This window comes from Linepithema humile, chromosome 4 (assembly GCF_040581485.1).
Source record: "Linepithema humile isolate Giens D197 chromosome 4, Lhum_UNIL_v1.0, whole genome shotgun sequence".
NCBI lineage: Eukaryota > Metazoa > Arthropoda > Insecta > Hymenoptera > Formicidae > Linepithema > Linepithema humile.
This window is the reverse complement of record NC_090131.1, coordinates 21,253,313-21,276,128: the sequence shown is the minus strand read 5'-3', so window position 1 is coordinate 21,276,128 and position 22,816 is coordinate 21,253,313. Positions and strand designations below refer to the sequence as shown.

Here is a 22,816-nt window from a genome sequence, read left to right as displayed (position 1 = left end):
TTGTGATTAAATAATCGCGCATGTCCGTTTTTTATCACAAATCTTTCATTGGGAGTTTTAGGTAGCTTTAAGTTTTTAGAGGAATAGTTTTTATCCGAAATTTTTCATAAGAAAATAGGTAATGTTGAAGATTTTTCTTCCTTCCTTTTCAAATCAATGAAAATCTCACGTATATATTCTACATGGCGCTTGTCGTCGGAATCGAATATGTTCCGAGCGCGAGAAAATGTCTCGTTTGAACGAGACGCGCGATACAAACTAAAGGAGGAGGCACTGATGTCATCACCGTCAACTATACGTGCGGAATTCTAATTCGTCAGGTTCGATTTGCGAAACTTCTCGCGCGAGATTTTACAGCAACGATTCTTCACCCCATTGCGTGCGTGGCGCGATGCACAGCCGTTGTCAAATCACGTCCGATGCTTCTCCTGATTCGAGTAAGTTATCGCGTGAAACACGGCAAAATTGTTCAATTATACCGAATACGTGACGCATGATATACGTGATCAATTTGCATCAGTGCGGGTCGTAAGCGTGAGGTATCAGTTTCGACATACGTACAATTTGCGAAACTAAAAAAGCAGCACAAAACAGTGCTTTAAAAATATATTATGCAGTTTTATATCTCAAGAGTTTTCAGAGTGTCTATAATTCTTAATTGAATATCGTGGAGTTTGTGAAACCGCTATTTTAGAGCTTCGTCCTTTATATTTTGATTATATTCTTTTGACATATATTTTGTATTTTTGAACTTATTTTATACATTTTATCTTTTTAAAATTAAAAATTTTTAATTAGTTATTATTCAATTTTAGATTTTTTTTACTCATTTGTATATACTACTACTTTTATAATTGTATAATAATAATAATTATAATAATTTATTTTTTATCAATACTATTTTTTCACACTAAAAGAAAAAAGCGGTTTGACATAGTCCATGACACAATTTTTTGAGAAACAAAATGATATCAACCATGAAAAATAATTATGTGTGCTCTTTAAAATAAACTTATTCAGTTATATTTACCTTAAGACGTAAGTTACACTTACCTGTATTACATCGAAGATAATCTCGTCCAGGTTGTTTCTACAATTAGTGCCGTGAGATATTCAATAAGAGAAGACGATTTTTTGTAAAATGCATGTCATATATTACGTGATTTCGTTTTTATCACGAAAAACGTTAGATTTAGTTTAAATTCATATATTATAACACGTGATCTCTCTCTTTCTCTCTCTTTCTCTCTCTCTCTCTCTCTCTCTCTCTCTCTGTCTCACACAATCTCTCATGGAGATTTAGTTGGCTGCTTGAAAGACAAGTGTACCATTCTCACTATATAACGCACATTCAGATGGTGCCTTAACAAGCCGTGATTTAAATGCTGCTGTAATTTCTGCTGTGTGAGATTATATAATATGAGGCACATATGAGGAATTAAATTTTGCTAAATATGAAATGACATTTGTTTTCACGTGTGCTACGGGATAAAAGACAACATCTGAATGTGTTTTGACAAATAAAACTTATTGTAAACATACAATATTAAACACCCTGTCGCGAAGAACGGGGACCGATATTAGCAAGCAATCACAATCGATTGAATACCCGTTTTAATCGTTACATTTCTCACTAGAAATTGTCACAAGTCCATAAAATTTATAACGATATTTAACATATTCATTTATCATATTTGAATACATTATTTATTAATTCAAACCAATTAAATTTCGAAATAGTCGACGAATCTCCTTATCCATAGGCAATATTACGATGGATCGATAACCGATGTCTTCCGTTCTTGGGTGCAATTTTGTCGCTCTTGTAAATTATCAATTATAAAATAACATTACTGGACGAAATGGTGGAAATTCATGATCCTGTTAATTGAAAAATTTGCAAATTTTGCGCTAAAAATAGTTCGATAGATCCTCAGAGATTTTTAATTTGTAAATTCATATGATGTGAATGAAACAATAGAGATAGAGGCCGAATTGAGCAGCGCAATTTGTCTCGATTATCACAGTCATAGTGATACGCGAACCGGTCACTCCAATACGTAGTTTGATTAGCAATTTACGCACTTTTATCGTTTACCGGTTATTGGTTATTTGATATACAGATTTGTGCTCTTTTTTTTCTACCACAGTTTTTGGTCATTTTTGGTCACGAGAACAAATTGTGCTGAAATAACGATACCGTGTTGTTGTATCGTTTTACGATGAAACAAACAATATTCTTCGGGAGGATATATTTGATAAGCATGTCATATTTGTGATAATATGTCGTTTTCTGGGATCGCTTTATAAAAACGTACAGGTATAGAAAGCAAACTGAGAGTCGCTAAATGTGATAGACGCATTAGTGAATGACTTATTTCTAATTAATGTGCAGTTAAAACGTTAAATCCATACTCTTTCTCTTCTATATACAATAACAATATAAAATGTTTCTAAAAACAAAAAAAGTATGCAATTAGTTTTAATTAAATTTCATAGAATTTATAATTCATGACAGAATTTGAAATGGAATTTTATGCATATAATTTTATGTGCTAATACAAAATATATTTGAAAAACTTAGGGAATACGTACATATACAAAAATATATATCAGCGATGCGTACATGTGTATTTCAATTCTTCAAATATTAATGCAGCATATAAAAGTAAAAGTTCTATCTCGAATTCTTTTTCATATAAAGCGGATAAATCACTTGAACTTTAATAATGTTTAAACAAATTATTTAAAGGTCTTAAATTAACTAATTATAGAAATGTTAACCGGTCATTCACTGAAGTATCTATCTTACAAATTATAAACGGTCACTTGCGAATAAAATTCTGTTAGAGAAACTGACAAAGATATTCTTCTGCGATATAGACGCGCACATATTCTGAAAATCAAATAGCTTATATTACGTTTAGAATAACATACTAAAAAAAAAAAAAGAAAAAAAGCAACGCAGCCAACCGTTCCTTCTATGTTCCTTCTGTTAACATAATATGTTAACGTAACACTCCTTCTTTGGCCCTCGTGTCCACTTTCGTGTCACGATGATAGAAAAGTCCATGCGATGTACAAGCGGTACCGTCTCTCGCTCGACATTGTAGAGCACTGTGTCTTTGTCATTGTCACGCTGTCGTCGCCGAACACGAGGCTCTCTCGTGGAACTCGAGCAAACTCGTCGTGTCTTCATCTGAGCACCTGACCTGATCGGGCCAAAACGGCGGCCAGGAAGAATAGCGGTGAACTCGCGGCACCTGCTCGGGTGACCTGTGCACCGCTATGATGTAGTTCGGCTAAACTTTCTCCTGAAACAGCGTCAAACACACTCACAAGGAAAGGACACGCTCGCGAGAGTGGGCCTTCCTCCGGTAACTTTCGGATATTTTGTGAAATAGTAATGGCTGAAATGAGAACTACTCTTTGTGCACCGCAAATATCGCATATCGCAAATTTAAAAACTGGTGTCAATGGTCTGCCGGAATACGTATATTTGCACAGTATTTTGTTGAACTATGATAAAAATACAACAGTGTCTCGCATTGTCTGCGACATATTCGGAGCTGATCAAAATGGATGACAAATAGTCGCAAACATTTCTGTATTAAACGCGAGATCTGATCGAATTTGCATGCGTTCATCAAACATCAGTCATAATGCAAGCTCGAGCGATATAATGTAAATATCAGGAAGCATCTTGTATAATTCGATTCCAACTGAGAACGTGCAGCGCTTGTATCAAGCTATAGCGGAAGTTAATCGAAGTGACATTTGTGCGCGAGTCATCTTGTATATGAGATTCCTGAGGAACCGCGAATTTCCCGTGGCATACAATTCACACAGTTGAGACGTAGACACGATCGTATGTCATGCGGAAGGCATTTGAATTTGTGAAAGAACTTTTTCGCATATTTTGCGCGCGGCGCGAATTTCGTCGTGAAACGATTCGTCATCGACGATCGTATCACGCGAATATCTTTCTTGCAAGACAGAAATATCCTATGATTATGAGTATTTCTGTATTTTTTTATATCTTTATTTTTTTTTCTTTTTTTTTATTCTGTTCAATCAAAACTATTTTTCGAGGAGTTGAAGAATTCTATATTTTCTATTTTCAATTCTCCACGATTTATTTTCTTTATCAAATTAAATAAAATTGTTTCATTTTCTACTTTTAATTTAAAAAAATTTTAGTTTTATAAAAATAATAAATGTCTCTCAAATTGCAAATATCTATCTGAAAAATTTGATATAAAAAAAAATGGATACAAGCTTCGTAAAGATACAGATTTTCTTACAAAGACATTCTATCAGCTCAGGGAACGCAACGAAAATTCAATAGAGATTAGCTTGGAAACGATAACACGTAGGTTGTAACATCAAAGTAACCGTGTAAAGTTTGTCCGCGCAGTTAGAAAATTCGACTTAGCTTCGTCGCGCGGAAGCATTTTAAGAAGATCCTTTACAGCAAGTTTCAAGACTTTCTCATAGGAGTCAAATATCACAGGACTTTTAGGCGCATCCGCACAAGCACGGTTCAAGATAAATATTAGATGCTTTCAGAGTACGTGCTTTAAGTAATAAATAGTCTACGAGTCTGCAGTAATGTCGAAAGAGCTAGGCATATACGAACGTTTTGTTTGCAGTTTTCGCAAAGAAGCAAGTGTGAATGCTGTACATCGGTGATGTCGAGAAATTGCGAATTATTTCAGAAACAATTTCCTTCGTACGATAACCCTGTTATTCTATTTGCCAGTCATTGAATCTTTTTAGACGAACTTCTATAAATAATCCCATAATTGCCCGCGCAGTATTTTAACAACTAATTTTTAATTTGATAAAAGCAATTGTAAATAAAAAAGATATTTGGATATGTCTTAAATAGCGCAAATAAACTGTTGAAAGACAGCATTGTTAGTTTGGCGTGTTTGGACGACAGGAGCAATATATCATATCAAAGTATAAAAGTATGCTCACCGTTTAAAACGTGCACGTGAACCGTGGCAGGTTGGTCTGGCATGGTGGTAAGCTGGCACGTGTAATTTCCGCTATCCGTAGGTCCGACTTTAGCTATGCTGAGAGTCGAATTGGCCCCCTCTTCCATTAGGTCCGTTTTCACGCTATAACATATATGCACAATGTTGAAATTTGAATATCTCGGAAGATCGTTGACGAAAAGTTCGTACTGTGCTGTGACGACATAGGTACATGTTTTGTACATATACACAGGCGACCAGGTATGCTTACATACATGAGATTGCGCGAATTTTAGAGACAACTTTACATGGAATGTGTGGATCATACGCTTGGATGCATCCGTTAGTAAAAAATCTGATATCTTATGCTAGTAAAAAAATTATATTTTTATTGATCAATTTATTTATTGTATAAAATATTATTTATTGTTTAACTTTACGTTGAATTATTTATATTTGCCAAACATTTGAAAATGTTGAATTATCAGATAGTTTTGAAATATAATGCACAAATATTTAGATACAATGAGCATTCTCTGAATTATCTGAAATTGGCATGAGTTTATAGAAGAGAATACTTTTGAGAATACTTTTAAAAATACTTTTGGGAATACTTTTCGTTTGTGTATGGCTGAAAGTAGTACAAATATATATGTGTTTTCTCCCTGGCACTAATGCTCGGTGAGAATTTGCATATTTCAAATTTTTACTTCAAGTTTTTACTGACGTATTTTCAACAATTACAAGAATGATCTGCTGTGATAATTAGCAGATTGCTATAGAAGATATATGTCGACCACGATAACATTTTGATGGAAATGTTTCGAGCAAAATTGCGAATGCGAAATCGCGATTCTTGCTGTGACGCAAAGGGAAAGAGAATCTCCTAAGGCTAACGAGAACTCCTCAATTTCGCCAGTTTCTCTGTCTTTGCGCCACGCTTTCTTTGTCCTGACTAATCGCCAACGTTCCATCACTTTGCTCGAATCGTTTTTCTTCTTCCTGCTTTTTTCCATCTCTCACTGGCGCACTTGCGCTTCGTGTTCGCACGCTTTTACGTCAACTTTTTTTTACAGTAGAGGAAGTGAGTTAATTGCAAATCGAGCCATAATTATCGGCCTCCGCAAGAATAGTTTAGTCTATACTTTGCTTCGTGCAAACAATAAACCGAATAATAAGCTCCGACTGTCGAAGAAATATTTGCGCAGAGTCAGCGAATCAAATGGTGTGTTTCATATTGGCTTAAATAGGTCTTTTTTGCCGTTGAGTCGAGTTGGATATTTTAATCTTATGCAAACAATTTGCGAATCTATTTTTCTGGATGCTGGATATATAGTAATGTTATCACAATGTATCGTTTACGAAAGTTTTATCGAAGAATAAATATAATTTTCTGCTTAAGTTGTTGAAGATAAAAAGTGAAAAAATTCCAAATAATGCAGATGCAAATGCAGCGCTTAATAATATTCTTTTATATTTAATGATTTTCTTTTGTGTTCTTTTATATTTGTCAATACAATTTCATCGAGCATTATTTCCACGCGAATATCTTATTCATTTTCCATTGACGCATACGTCAGGGAACGATGTATACATTAGATTTGCATAAACTATTAAATGTAGCAGTAAATGTGGATCTCGTCTTTTTTACGATTGCGTTTTGAAAAGAAGAGCGATGACGCAATGAGACTCCGTTCAAGTGCGCTAATTGCAGGCAAAAGTATACTCGGTTTTTCTTTCAGTAGAAAAGCTCTCGTGCAACCACGTTGCAAAGATGTCTTGTGGAAAATTGCTCTCGTACTTGACGTTTCTATTTTTGTGAGAAACTGATGGAGAAAAACAGAATCGTTCACGCGAACATTTCACGAATGTGGGAGGTGTAAGTGGCATGTTGTGGTAGAGCAACGGATATTGAAGGAAGGTGGCAGCTAATATAGTTAGCTGTATTAATTATGTTATATTTTTATAATTCCCCGAAATACTTTTTCAAAATAAATGCAGTTACCATGGCGTTTAGTTAAATATGATTTTTTCTTTAAATTATAATAATAAAACTTAGAACGATTTTGTTAACAGTCTCGTTTGCCTTAACGATGATTGCGTTGTAGTTGCGTGTTACACGGACTACTAATTCGCCCTTTTAAAGGCTACTTGACATTTAGAGTAGTAAACGTACGATAAATATTTTACAGCAGGAATTTTTAGCATCTGCTTTTCGTGTTCTGTACACGTCAGATGCGACCGCGTTAGACAAAAGTATGCGCTCTTTTACCGTCCCGTTGTATTGTCATTGTGTCATGTGTCCTGTGAGAGCAATACAAGTTCTGAAAGTGCTATTTGATAACAGAAACTTGTCTCCTTACGCTTTTTAACGGTCGACTACGTCGAATTGTTTTAAAAGACTATATTTAGTTGCAACTTTATTTGGAGCGGAATCCATAGATATTATTTACGGTATTTTGTTATGACAACTTTTTCGAGTTTATAAAGAATAAAGACAGACAGAGAGAAGAAGGGCAGGATAGGAAGAGAAAAAGGGGAAGACAAAATTTACAACAAATTATTTAAATACGATCTTGACAATCGTCGAACAAATCCAATTTGGGGTTTGATTCATAATCGCTACTGTAATCGTTTTATTTAGTTGCATTGCGATTATTCGGAATGTTCTGTTATACGACAGCATTGCCATACAGCTTTCACGAAACGATCCCACGTGTCGCGCAATTGCTGTTCAGCAGTCGTCGTTGCTTTCACGTTCTACAACGTTTAACGTGAAATCCCGCAGAGAGACAAAGCCTTCCTTTTACAAGCACTTCTCCACCTTTACCCTTCGCGGAGCGTCCTTATTTATGCCGGGTTGCGTGTCACGCTGAAACTCGTCGTGACCGAGAGAGGTTTTGAATCGCGCCGGCACAAGCGAGACTTTAATCGAAAAAGTTCCTACACTGCAATTTGTCGCGTTCGTTACCTCCGGCCGGTTGAACACTAGGGTGAACGATCAGCTCGTTTATCCGCAACGCCGGGCATCCACGCCTGAATCGAGTAATGTAAGAGGGCTTTGTGAAAGAGCTTGACAATTAGTTTGATACAAAGATGCCGCAAGATACGATGCTGTTGTAATAAAATAAAACTTGAAAATAATTATCGCAAATTTTAAAGTTAGCTTAGAAAAATGCGGAACCAAGTGCAAAGTTAGACATGGTTGCCTTTATGTTTTTTAAATAGGTACAAATAAAATGTACCATACATTTATTGTTATGTAAAGAAGTTCAGAAAGTAACGATGAGAATACAATAAAAATTAATTCTGCATATATTTTTAAAATTTTTATTACGTTTGTATATCTTTACTTTTTGGAATACTATCATAATTATCGTGTTCTAAGTGATTTGAAGTTCTAATTTCTCAGTAGTAGTTTTAAGAGATTTCACAGTGCTACTAATTATTCGCCTGGCGTTGCTAATTACTGCGTTTGTGAATAAAGTTGAGCTGCGTACCAAGCTTAAGTAATAGGATTAATGTCACTGGTGAAAATTCCACTGTATGTATAGTCCGTGTAACTTTAATGCAATGATAAATGGCAATTGGTGCAAGTTGCGGAATGCACGATAATTACAGCATCGGGAGACTCGCGTACTAAATTAAACGTTGTTTGCAGGAAGAAACTATATTTCTTTATAATCTCGTTAAACTTGTGCTTTTTTTTATTTCTCACCGATAAGCTTACCAAAACAAGCAAGCGTAAAATCTGGGTTTTTCACATAGTCTCGTGCAAATACGTTCGCAGAAGTTTGATTACTCTTTTCGTGATGTCCCGAAATTGACAATACGTAACGCCGTATAGCGTAGCTGAAATGACAATGATTAATCGCACGGGACATTACTTTGATCGATGAATTGACGTGGCTGTTAACCCCGTATAAGCGATTAGCCATTTCTCTGTCCACGACGCAAATCAGCCAAAACGCGTCGGTACTGTATAATACTAGCAATTTATCATTCAACGTGGTGTCGCGGCACAGCGGATACTCTTTTTGCTGATGCAGCGTGGACGCGTCCACCGCGTAAAATGAGTTCAATAATCAACCCGTTAGCACCTTCATATGTGATAACGTGAGAAACTAGACGACATGGAAATAGCAACTTACGAAACTAATTACATCCTACTTTTTATTTTTACGCGTATCGATTTCTATATATATATATATATATATATATATATATATATATATATATATATATATAATTAAATCTTCATATAAAGAAATTTAAATTTTTTAAATAAAATAATTACTTTTTTATTATTAATTTAATTAATAAATCAAAATAAGCTTATACTATGAATTTACTGACGTATAAATGGCAGAAGATATTCTTCTTCATGTGAGAAATGGTGAAGTTAAATACCAATTTCTTAATTAAAGTTAACATGTTTTTCTGCACTTAGCGATTTTTCCATAATATTCTAAAAATAGTTTTTCATATAGCATTTCTTTCCATTTATAATATATTTATATATGAATATATCACCGTAAAATTTGACGTGATGTAATATGTATGTATAATATTTCAAAATTCTTTTCTCTTCAAGATGCTTTCGCCGTCACAAGTATCGATTTTATTTCTTTCTTTTGTTGTCTTCCTTTTTACTTTAATTTCGTATCGCGCGTAAAGACTAGCGAGCGCTTGATGGATCGTTGTGCTGTCCTGACAAACAAAAGTACGGAAAAATCATTAATGTATTCAAGCAAGCAATATGTCTTTTGTCACGGCATAGATTGGCTCAAGCTAAACCTACATTGCGGATGAATTAAGATTGATCGTAAATATAACATTAATTCGACGGTGTGGAAAATTAGATTTAACGCCGGTCAACTACGCCCACGCTTTGTACTATCGCTGTCCTAACGAGGAGGTTTAATTACGATTCCGAAAATTTAATGTAATTTGACACTGCATAAAATGCTATTTTCCGTCGTGCGGAACTTCCCTTCTATTTCATGATCATTACACCGTCAAGGGTTTTAGTGCAATTTAATGCGATTAAATGCAATGTTAAGCGCAATAAATTCATTGTCACGTTCTCTTCAAATTTAATAGTATTTGTAACTAATTCGATTAATTATTAATTTGGAATATATTGCTAGTTTAGCAACGATTAATATGTATTAATATAATTTAATTAATATCTATTTATTTATCAGTATAATACTCGTATTTCTTTTCTAAAAACTTCGGAAGGTGGAATATAAGAAACGCTGCGTTTTCATAGCTTACAATTACATTATTTTTGTGAACTGTTATATTTTTATGTTTTAATATATTTTTCAATACTTTAGACAAATTAGTTAAACTATAATTTGGAAATAATATAATTTAGAAAAAGAGTAATTTCAGTATATGTATATGTATAATGTCAGAAGATTTTCTAGTCTATTTTGCTCAAGGTAAAAAGCCAAATTATGATTGGTAAATAATTATATTTTTGACACGCGTTTAGTAATTATTGTAACTCTCTCTAATGTGAGAATAATATATACAGAATGGACCACGGAACTGGGTCGAGTTCTAATACTTATTCTATTGAAGATTACAAAAAAACGGTAGAGGCAAAAATTGTAAATGGTATAACATGAAAAATTTTTGTTATCGACTTTTTCGTTTATTCACTGTTTGCATTTACAGAAAAAAGTGAGTTGATAGAAAAATTTTTCATGTTATACCATTTAATTTTTACCTCTACTATTTTTTTCTATCTTCAACACAGAACAAGTGCTAAATTCAGTTTTCGTGGATATCTCTGTATATTCAATGAAAAAGGATATAACAATTTTGGTAATTGTCTTTTGCTGTTACTTAAATTTTGGTATTGCCATCAATAAATATATAATTTTCGAAGGTAGGAATTTTATCTCCTTAAATTCATCACTTTTCTTCTTGTTTCTAATAAAAATTTCTCTTCACGAGAATACCGCAACGTTGTTCACCTTTTTTGCTTTGGTGCACTGGAACCGACAATGGGGTATCTAAAAGCGTGAGGCCATCAGCGACGCGTCGTTAAATTATAGGAGGGTCAGGTCGACGGTGGGTGATTAATTAAACGAAAGGTTAAATTAAGCGAGATAGCAATAATTCTCGCTCGTTCGCCACAGTAGACGCTGTTACGTTGGGAAAAATAACGAGTGCCATGCAGTGGCTTCATGTGCACCGTGTTTACGGTTTGCGGTCCACGCAGGGTCGTGTTCCATACGGATGAACAAAAGAGAGAGAAAGAGAAAGAACAGTATTTAAGCCAGTTTGCGTAAGATATAGTCAGGTCCGACTTATGAAATATAATTAAAACAATTATCGTGACAGCAACAACATTTAAAGATGACAAAAATTATCAAAAGTAATGAGAAAGATGTAAAAAACTGACTTTAATCAATCTACCAAAAATAATTTTAATTCTTTTATTTTTAATAAAAGAATTAAACAAAAACGTTAATTAATATTTTAATGTGTCTCGAGTGACAAAATATTTAGTACCGATGCGGCATGGTTGCTAGGTATGTAGATCGCAGAGGGACGTTATTCTATTCTCGCAACGAGATCCACGACCTCGTGTGTGTAAAGTCGTCTGTGTATGTACAGAAGCGCACAACGCAAACTAATTTCATTTACTGTCCCACCGTGTCTCACCGGCAACGTAACTTTACTGTTAGACTGGGCCCACAAAAGCATCGGTCCCGTCGACCGAGAACCGGCCTCACCCGCGCTGATGCTTTTCTCGTCGACACACCACCGTCCTAACTCTCGCGGCTGCTGTCATCAACCACCGTGTACGCCGCCGTATGAGCACTCCACCGGCACGTATTTTCGACTCCTTTGGGGATTCGCGTATTCTGGCTCGGGAAATCGCGAGCGAAAAGGTGTATTGGAAGCGATGACATTCACCGTTCTACATCAGGGCTCTGTCACAGATAAATTTCGGGCGAGTAAGGGTTTCGCGAAAATTTTGTGTAAGTTTAAACTGACAGTATCTTCTGAAAATTTTCTCAAAAGTTTTCGAAATATAAAAAATAGAGGTATTTATAACTTTTCTTATTAACGTGTAACTTATGCTTATCAGAAATATAAAATAAAAAATAAGTAGAAAAATAAATAGGTTTCTTAAAAAAGACTGAAGAACGCTGCTATTCGTGAATGTTAATCTTTCATCTTGTTTTATTTTTTTTTTTTTTTTAATTTTTGAGATTTGCAGCTGTGAGCATAATTCAACGTGATAAATTACATCGTTTATCATACTTAACAAAACGATGCTGGACGAGACGGCAAAAACGCGGATACGCGACAACGTATAAATGGGAAATTTCGTGAGTTTTTTTTTACTTTCGCGAGATTTGAACGAAACGCGTGCGAACAGAACGCGTTGCATAATGGAACTGTTTTATATCCATGTCTCATTGGCCTACGACGTGGAATGAACTATATATTAACGAAGCTTAATACGACGGCGTGTCGTTTTTGTCTTTTTCTTATTTCTGTCTGAGTTTTATTCAGCGTGACAGTTGAACGAGCCGGCGAGAGTCTCGTCGCTATTATACGGATCGCGGATAATGAATTCTTACGCTAGAATCGGTCCCTTGACATTCTACTGTTCCAGCCAAGTTGTAGGAATCTATAATAATATATAATCCATGACGCAAGATGGAAGCGACTCGTATTTTTCAACGCCTCGGTGAAACGTTCCTGCGAGACATACAAAGAGCGAGAATTACGCGCGCGCGATCTACACACATTTGACTTCCTACGGCCGTTTCTGCCAGTTGACATAGAGTCTTTCAACCGTGCGTAAATGCTCGTCAAACAAGGAAAAGTTTCGTGAATTAATTACACTTTGCTCGCATAACCGCATCTGAAGTTTGTCTGACGTTTAGATTATGCATTCCTCATATTTGTCGAAAAGCATTTCGAGCTAAAACGACTTCGCGCAAGCAAATTTCGTATAATAGAGCTATTAACTTTAAAGATCTCTTCGCGCCACGCGACTTTCGCAGTATAGCATATTGTCGTAAGATTTCATTAGACTGGTTTAATTTTATATTTCCATGTGCTTGTGGCATTATAAAGTGAAATGTATTGATACTTCAGTTTAAATCAGTAAATATCTATGTTATTTGTATAACAATACGATGTTTACGTAATATATAATAGCTTTGACGCAATAAATGACGAATAGGAGACAATTTAAATACGAAATAAGAGCAACTTGAGCAAGAAGCGATTTCTACTCAGATTGCACAAAAACATTCTGGGCACATCCTGGATATCTTCAGGATATGCTGAGGCAATTCTCAGGATATCGGGATATCTCTAAGATGTCTCCAGGATGTTTTGTGCTATGTGAGTATTTCTTTGATATTAAGTAGGAAAAAAATTTATTTAATTTAAGAGTTTGAGTCACCTGATTCCGCCTCTCGTCGTGTCGTAGTTCAAGATTCTGTTGCCATGGAGCCACTGAACGACGCTGTATTGCACCTGCATCGCTATGTGACGCACGACACATAGTAGCTCGATAGTACTATCAGCTTCGTAGTACTTGTCCCGCAGTGGTTCGCCCAAGGCGTCCACTATTTGGACGGACGGCGCTGAAATCCGATTAAATGTGTTAGGCCTAAAGATAAGACTTATCAATTTGTATTTTTCAATCGGCAACGGTGTTAACATAATATTATTGTTTTGACAATAACATCTTTAACTATCCATATCCGCGTTTTTCATGTGCCGAACATTATATAATTTTGATGAACAAAAGAAAGATTATTGAACATGCAGTCAGTTACTTTCCAAGCGTATTTTCACGATCTAAAGTTTGCATCTTCTTCAAGTTTTCGAGTCACTATATTAAGGTAAAAGTACTCACTACTTTTGCTTTAAACAGTATACTGCAACTTCCGCGAAAGTTATATATGTATCGTATGATACATCAAGTATCATCGCAGTTTGTATTTAGAAGTCATCTTATTACATATTGCGACATTGTCGCAACCAATTCATGAACAATGAATTTCCATTAAAAAATCGCCTTTTTGTTTCAAGAAATTTACATATTGTATTTTTCCGCAACTTGAAGTATACATGATGCGGTAAATTAAATTGCAAATGTTAATTTGCATCACAGTGAAGAAATATTTCATAATTATTCATTATTTGTCGTGGAAAAAATTAATTAATCGGCAAAAATAATTTTAAAACATCGAAATTGACGAGTTTCGTAAACGCGGAATGATTTTTATTCACCATGACATATATGTCGCAACGGGATGCATATCGCTCTCATTATCGATGGTACTTACGATGCGATTCTGCCTTGCAATTCCTGCCGGCAATTACTTGGAAGGTCCTTATTCTAACACGATCAGCATTATTTGTAAAGTCGAATTCACCGAGGAGCAATTTGCACGTCATGAAATTCGGCCGTATACACAAACGTGATATTGGATTACATCGAACTCGGCTTCAAATATTTAACTTTATGGCCCAATAAATATCTCTCATATTGACGTCATTGGCCTGTCCACACGATCGTGCACCCAACACTATCAGGTGGAGTGGCCAGGCGGGGGGGGGGGGGAGGAGGAGGAGGAGGAGGAGAGAGAGACTACCCAATTCATTCGTATATATCTGCATCGCCGTCTTTTTCATTGGGCTGGACCATTTCCAACTGGGGTACGCTCTACCTACGAGCTCGTGTCCGCCGCGCAACGTACGGCCACCGAAAGAAATCACGAAAAAGGGAAACGTTTCGGAGATAGATCAGAGTGTTCTTCCCGACCCGGTGCTCGACCTCATGAATATCACGCGAAATGTAATCTCTCTCGCGCGCTCGCCTTTTTTCTTCCCTCACGTGCTTTCGTTTTTTTCTCTTTATGTTCTCTCTCTCTCTCTCTCTCTCTGAGGTATGCCGCATTTTATTCCGCACGCTTTTTCATGAGGCGATACAAAATTCTCCGCCACCATGTCCGAAAAATATGCTTTTCGCTTATTTTCTTTGTTTTTTCCTTTACTCGATAATTCCGCGTTAACGCTTGCAAATTTCGAGGTACTACATGTTTTCGCAATTAGTACGAATAATGGAACTTCGATCAAATGCAGTTTAAAAAGAAATGCAAGGGAAAGATGGGAGAGGAGCTACTTTTTAAATCTTTTATATTTGCCTGTATTGAACGTCGCTATAATACAAAGTATATATATAATCTATAATTATATTCGTTGAATAAATCAGATTAGGTCAGATAGACGGATGAAATCATTTTTAATAGAGTATTAAAATTTAATAGAGTATTAAAATAGAGTATTAAAATTATGTGCGATCACGTTTATTGAAAAGGATATCTTTTTTTCGCATAGTCATTATCAGTGCATCACATTTCAGCTTATCGCATTATCGTAAAATGCGTGAGAGATGGAACTTGGGCAAAGTATCTTCCTCGCTGTTGCATGAATCTGTAAGGCACATCCATTTCGCTGTTGAAGTTTTTAAAAGTTGAAAGCAAATTAAGTTATATTTTATCCGTGATATAAGTGCGCCGTCCTGGCGCGTGCTCTTATTCGCCTCCGCTTCTCTTTTTATTAACATCTTGACGGAAAGGGGACAAGCGTCGACTAAATTGCCAAAGAAATCGGCGACGGTGGCGGCGGTATGAGAAGACGAACGATAGGTAAAGGTCGAGGAAGTAGGACTGCATACCAAAATTTCGGCTACTTTATCTCGTGGCAGTCTCAGCCTCTTCTCTCTTGGATTAAGTGTTGATCCTTTGCCTTACGTGCGTCCGCCCCAGCAAAAGCATTTCTCGAGAACGGCGCAACGACAACGCCCCCAAAAGAAACGGATGGAATTACATGCTGCGCATTTAATTATATGACGATTTATCGATTTATATAGTAATTATATTTTGGGTTGTCTCTCGAATATATGTAAATCATTTTCATGCCATTATATTAACAGTCACCCAGACATTAATTCTGCGCTATTTATATTTTGTATCACATTTCATTGTAGCATAGTTATATTAATTTTCATTCTATCATTTAATTACATCATTCCGCGTATCATATTTCATCATTCATAAATAATTATGAATAATTACATTTAAAAGATTAATCGATTCACTTTTTGATAGAAGACATTTTTTTTTCTCTTTCTCGTTTATGAAGTTTTTTTGATGAATGTCTATATCCATGTACGTAACGATTTATTGTAATAACATTGTTTTCTCATTTCGACTAAAAAAGTAGCATTAATAACCAATTGGAACGCGTGATAATAACCAGGCGGCATGCATTCATATATCTTGCGTTAATTATCCTACAAATGCTTACCCATCGATAAAACGCGATTGCAAGATTCACACAACAATTGACAATTGTGCTTGCCGTAATTTAACTTTCAAAGTTAAACAGATACAAAAAGAGAACAGATTGGCTGGGGGCAATGAGAACGCGCGATTCGACTATATATCGTTCTTTCAACAGTATTTGACGTTTCAAACTGCGTAACAAACGATCGCATGAGGGGCCGCGCACAAAAGTGTCGGCGGCATGAAACGATTAAACTTTAATTGTACGAACGCCAAATGATATCTTGATAATAGGGAGCGCAAAATAAATGGTCAATAGTACCACTACAGCGTCATCGCCATTGTATTACAAATTGTCAATAAAAAATAGCATTTTTCCATAATTGACGCGAATATATTATCGTACATACCGCAGGAATTATTTCGACAAATTATAAGGAATAGAGAAATGTGTTACAAGATTAAGTGCAAGGAGGATTTTAAGCAGATAATCTCTTTGAACTCGCGTTAGGAGATTTTCTCCGCTATAACATGAGGGAGCTACACCATCTCATCCGATGGAGGCGAAGGCTTACGATATAATCTCACATCTGCAAAAGCGCGCGCACGGACCGGGAAATAAGTAAAGGAGGAAACCTCCGCTCCGCGATCCTTTTTATCGTGAAGTCTGCAATTTTATGCGATTTCGAGGAAACGAAAAAAGCCGGTGCCGCCAGCACGATGTCGCATTTCTATCTGTATAAATAGATTTACCAGAATTTTTGCCGTATCTCTTTTTGTGTGTTGTCGTTTTGAGAGTCTTGATATTTTACATAATTGAATTAAAAATCCCAAAATACTCGCGTTAATCGTCTATTTCAGATTGATACGCAAATTCATGCGGGATGCTTCTCTATAAGCTCTTATTTTGGGATTCTTTCTTATCAGGAATCAATTTTATGCGATTTGGCGAAAGCGAATAAGTGATAACGCTATGTATGGATAAATTTACTAGAATTTTTACCGCATCTTTATTCGTATCATCTTCAGCTGAAAGTCTGAGTCAGATTTTATATGACTCGATTTGCTGTTTTTTTTATAAATTGTATCTTGGGATTTTTTATAAAAAATTTTATGAAAACATTTTATAAAAAATCCCAAAATAATTATATCAAGAATTTATTTCGGTATACAGATATGTACGGAATTTCTGCGTCTTTTTGAGTCTTTAATTTGAGATTCTAATAAATGTATCCGCTATCTACCTTTATTATCGTCCTCTGATGCCGGTTCTTAGTTTCTATGGTCTTATTGTCGATCGTTAACTTTTAAAATTAGATTTCTTCCTTCACGTTTATTAAAATCTTCCGCCGTTTACAATTTCCCATTGCCTCATTCTCATCCTTGGTTTTCAAATGGCATTTTACCTTCGTATCCCTTCATTTCGTCGAATGGTAAGACATATCTCGATTTCATTCCGGATTGCGCAACGAGATGAAGTTCTGTCGCTTTGCACTGTGCCTTTCTTCTGAACCAAATAGACCATGGTCTTTTTCTTCTTTCTATCTTACGTTCTACGGGACACTTCGTTTTCAATTATCCTTCTAAGCGATCTCTACCGCAAGAACACTGCGAACAAAGTCAATTTGCTCCGATCGACAGATTGCTTCGAGCTTCTCTTCTTCTTTCTACTCTTCATGTCGCTCTGAATCGTAATATATTATTGAAGACATATCTGTTTTTTCTTCTCTTATTAATTTAAATGAGCGCAAATAACATTGGAGAAAGATATGGTTCAATAGTAAGTTTTTTTTTTTTTAATTGTAATGTCAGTGCCATTTTAATTGTTGAATTTACATCTATTCATATATGCGAGACATGTATATGTGCATATATGCATGCGCATGTAACTTTAACTTTATTAAGTAAGAGCCCTTACTATGCTCCAAGGAATGTAGTTTCCTGTGTTGTTCCATCAAATACATACATAATCTCTCGTTTAAAAGACGAAGTAAAATCTACATCACAATCGTTCTACTATCTTTAATCTCTTTTATATCTTTCTACTCGTCGCGTAACGTCATGCTACATTAAATTCGTTTCGAACTCGGGCACGGTGCGGGTAGAATAAAAAGGCGTTAAACGAAAAAAAGAGACATATATAAACTCGGGAAAGTAAACAGCGGTGAGATTTTCCTTCTTTGCCCCACTTCTTGCAAGAGAATAAAACAATCGTGCGAAATTCTTCAAAAAGAGTTCATTTAGAATAATCCACAAGTGACATTTTAAATACGGAATTTAAATCCACGCTGTACGAAGAACATTAACATTATCCAAAACAAAAGCAAAGTGGAAATTTGCAAAGATAAATCTTTTTCTTTCACAAAGTTGCACGACTTTTAGTGTAATATTATCATTATTATTATATCGTTGCAATTTCGTTGACGTTAGGTAGAAGTCAGTTAGTTCACATTATCACTTACCGTTGATGTGTAGATTGACATGAATGAATTTTGGCGGATGAGTGCTGATTTGACATTCGTACTGGCCCTCGTCACTGCTGTTAACACGCTTGATACGCAGACGCCAATTATCCGGGTACTGAAATTCGATAGTGTATCGCGAATCGCCCGTGTACGTATGCTGGCCCACCGTCAGCAGACTCATCTTCTCGCTACTTTCTTGTCGTCGCAACCAGGACACCTGCGAGTACAAAGCAGTTTTTCTAAAAAAAAAAAACGTGATTGCTGTGCTGGAAGATCTTTTCTTGAGAAAAGAATTTCGTGGTTAATTTATTTTCATGAGTTGTTTTGAAATGTTATTAATAATCGTCATTAATATTTTGATATCTCCTCGCGGTATATCGGCTTTAAGAAACAGGTTTGTGTATTTTTTCAACCCAGATGTATCTAGCTATAGATCAACGCCAAGGATCACGCATGAAAGTATCAACAGGTGTATAAATAATCGTTTCCGTTGTCAGATTTTTTCCGATTGTATAGACAACTCTTACGATATATGCAAATATTTACTACGCCGCGATTTTTTTTGTAAAAAAATTTGATTCTTTTGAATATGAAAGTCGAACTGATATATTTAATTCGTTAGTTTTATTAAAATAATTTATTATTTTATTAAACTATACCTTTTAAAAATATTAAACAATCTATGAAATATATAGCTGTGATATTGGAATTACTTATATATTTATTAATTAAAAAAAAGAAAAAGATACTGATTGATATGTATAATTGTAAGATAATGTGCTGTCGTTCGCATAGTCTTTTTATTTCTAGGAGTATCTTTTAATAATGCTAATGCCGACCAGTCGAGATGAGAGAGTCTGAACCAAGACATAGAGAAAGCTATATTGATTTGAAAAGATAAAATATTAAAACAATTAAAATTAAGGAAATAAAGAATGAAGAACAAGATAATTAAGATTAAGATAGTAAAGAAATTAAAATAACGTGCAGAGTATATCAAACGTTGACTGTAATTCGTATCGCATAACGAAACAGAGTCACTGTACGATATCACAGTCATATTTGCTTTCACTTTGCTTTTGTATACTCTATTCTCTCTTATAAAATTGTCATATTTTATTATTTATACTTTGTGAGGACAATTTATAAATACTCTTTAATCCTGTTTTTTCCACGATAATATCTCTTCACAATCTCTCTTTCTCTCTCTCTCTCTTCTGATAATTTGTATAGTTAATTTGGTACTATTTTTTGCGCATTTATATAATAAATATTAGTAAATCTATGTCTCTCTCAAGAAAACCGAAAATAAAGAATCAATGATAACCTGCACCTTTATTTTATCTCTTCGACTCTGATGAATATTTTAATCGTAATATTGCACCTTCGTAATATTACATCGTAATATTGCAACCTTTATTTTATCTCTTCGACCCCGATGAATGTTTCCATCGTAATATTGCAATAATAATCAATAATCACTTAAATTCTCAATGACGATAGGAATCATTGATGTCATGATTAATAGACAGTCATCGATCATGTATTCATACCGTTAATGAATCAATCTAGCGCGGTATTTCTAGTGAATATCTCTATAGTGAATATCAACTCGACATGTATCCTCTTAACAATACGTAATGTGACTATTTTTTTAATGAAAAATATCTCCTTTTAATTTACTTTTTCTTTAGATAAGAAATAGCACGCGCTTTGTTATTAAATTGGATTATCTGTATAAAACAAATTCACACAATGAATCGGACGATCAATCGAGATTTGTATGACTTTGTGTGAACAGCAGGTTGAAGTACGGCGGTCACGAAGTAGTGGATGCACTATACTGTAACTGTAGTCCATCCACTATACTGTAACTGGAATCGAATAATGTATTACCGAGTAAATGTATGTGATATCATACATTCTCTATATGGATTGGTATGTGCAGGAGTTAATCGGATATTATTGCTGAAGGGTTGAAGATGAGTGCACATTTATGATCACGCTTAACATAGTATCGACAAAGGCGTGAATAATGATCATCGATTCTTGACTTTCGCTTACCTCAATAAAGGTCTATTTATTTCATTCAAATGTAAAAGATAGTACCAAAACGTGAAAAACTGTATTAATGTGTTTTTACATATATATCGCACACCCGCAAAAAAAGTGACACGGGATAAAATTTTTCGAATTTTGTTTTATGTGCGAATTATGTTCTAAATATATCGGCCTTTGGGAAAAATGATAGAAGTTAAATTCAAACACTTCCCGCGTGAGTTCGCTATGTTTAATACTGCCGTAAATAATTAACTTTAAAATTATTATTTAACCAAGCACAGACAAGTGAAATTATTTTCTGTAAAATCAAGCTTGCTTCAGGCGATTTATAATTTGCGACAGAATTTGAAATAAAAACTAATTTATAATATTATTAATAGAAAACATTATTATTAACGTAATTCCTTCTTTTCTCTCTCATGAATAATTCAATATTTTTTATTTCTGTTGCTTTCTTGCGAATGTGCGATATGTATATTTTAAGGAATATATAAGTAATTCTAATATCAGAGCCGTATTAGAAATTTGGAGGAAAAGTAGATCAAGTCTATTTTTGTTAATTGTTGGAAAATTAGTTCTAAAGTTAAAGTTGTTCTAATTGTTTGCAAAACGTACACTGTTTTTTATAGGTGCTAAATTTTAACTTAAATATTTGCACTCACTTTTAATTCATTTAGTGAAAACTGTTTAGTTTTTTCTAATTTACATATGGATTTAAAAAAGGACTTGATTCACTTTTTCTCTGAACCCTTTATGTATTTAATAGATTTGTTTAACATCTTTTTAAAAATTGTATTGAGTACTGAGTTTGAAATATACACATAATTAATTATTCTGATAAAAATAAAGATAGAATTACTAGACACAATAATTAAAATATTTAATTCTTTAATTTTTGTTAGAATAATTACCATTCTGATAAAATTAAAGAATGAAGAAGATTTGATTTTTTTGAATATTTCTAGATTAGAATAATAAATTAGAAGAATAATAAATTAGTCTGATAAAACGCAAGAATTAAATATATTCTTATTTCTGTACCAGAAAACTCAAATTTTCTATTTCCGCAATTAAAATAATAACAAATAGCTAATTTAATAAAAAATAAATTTTTTTGTTCAATTTGATAAGAATTTAGTATGTGATGCACAAATATTTAATTTTATATAATTTGCAATCTTGTGGTATTGGTTAGCTATAGTATAAATTGCTGCCAGATAACAGGATATTATCTGTTCAAGCGATAGGGAGATTCATGTGCACATAACCGATATCTGGCATAACCGCATAATTTGTTCTATAGTTCAAAGCATGGATAATGGGAAAACGGATGTGTAACTGTATTACAGGCAGCAATAAATGCATTCCAATTGAACATACTAATACTTGAGAATAAAGTTCTCTTAACGGTAGCTTTGCAACAGAATTAGTGTTTCGCCGATCTTTTTCTAACAAATGACGCTAAGTTTTTCAAAGTGCAATATGATATCACTGCAATTAAAAATATTTACATTTATCTTTCGAGATCTTACGGCTAATACAAAATATGACTATATTATGCCATATCGGGTCAAACAATTGCAAGAATAAAAATAAAACAAAAACTTTGTACAATTTAACGAAAGAAGAATTATTTGCACTTAGAGTTAAACTCATTCAGGTTTACCGTTGAATTATTACGTGCAGATTACGCGTACGAATATAACAGGGTCACTAGCAGAGATTACGTGAATTTCTCCTTAAATTCGTTCCTTGAAGTATAAAATGTACGAACACTCGCGCGCCCGTGCGCTCCGACAGATTAATCATAATAAGCTAAACGTAGCTTACGTCGGGGTGTAACAAGGCAAAATATTCTGAGATTAGTCGTGAATTATTGCGCTATGAATTTGCAGCAGTGATTAAAAGGTGTGGGCGACCAGATACGAGGGGCGACGCGAAAGGAGCAAACAAAATGACCGAG

The 22,816-nt window shown here is 34.6% G+C and overlaps 1 protein-coding gene across 2 annotated transcripts in view; it reads right to left on the bottom strand.

The window, feature by feature from the left end:
* Positions 1-694: 694 nt before the first annotated feature.
* Positions 695-22,816, bottom strand: part of LOC105672326 (defective proboscis extension response 20) — a 137,783-nt gene continuing 115,661 nt past the window's right edge. Inside the window, exons 5-8 of one of the 2 annotated variants that reach the window (XM_012367204.2) lie at positions 18,790-19,009; positions 13,432-13,615; positions 4,984-5,126; positions 695-3,314 (exon numbers count right to left, since the gene is read on the bottom strand). In XM_012367204.2, the coding sequence (XP_012222627.1) occupies positions 3,196-3,314; positions 4,984-5,126; positions 13,432-13,615; positions 18,790-19,009 (666 nt within the window). In that variant the 3' untranslated portion in view covers positions 695-3,195. The remainder of the gene's footprint in view (positions 3,315-4,983; positions 5,127-13,431; positions 13,616-18,789; positions 19,010-22,816) is intronic. The other variant, XM_012367205.2, reaches the window with a different exon arrangement.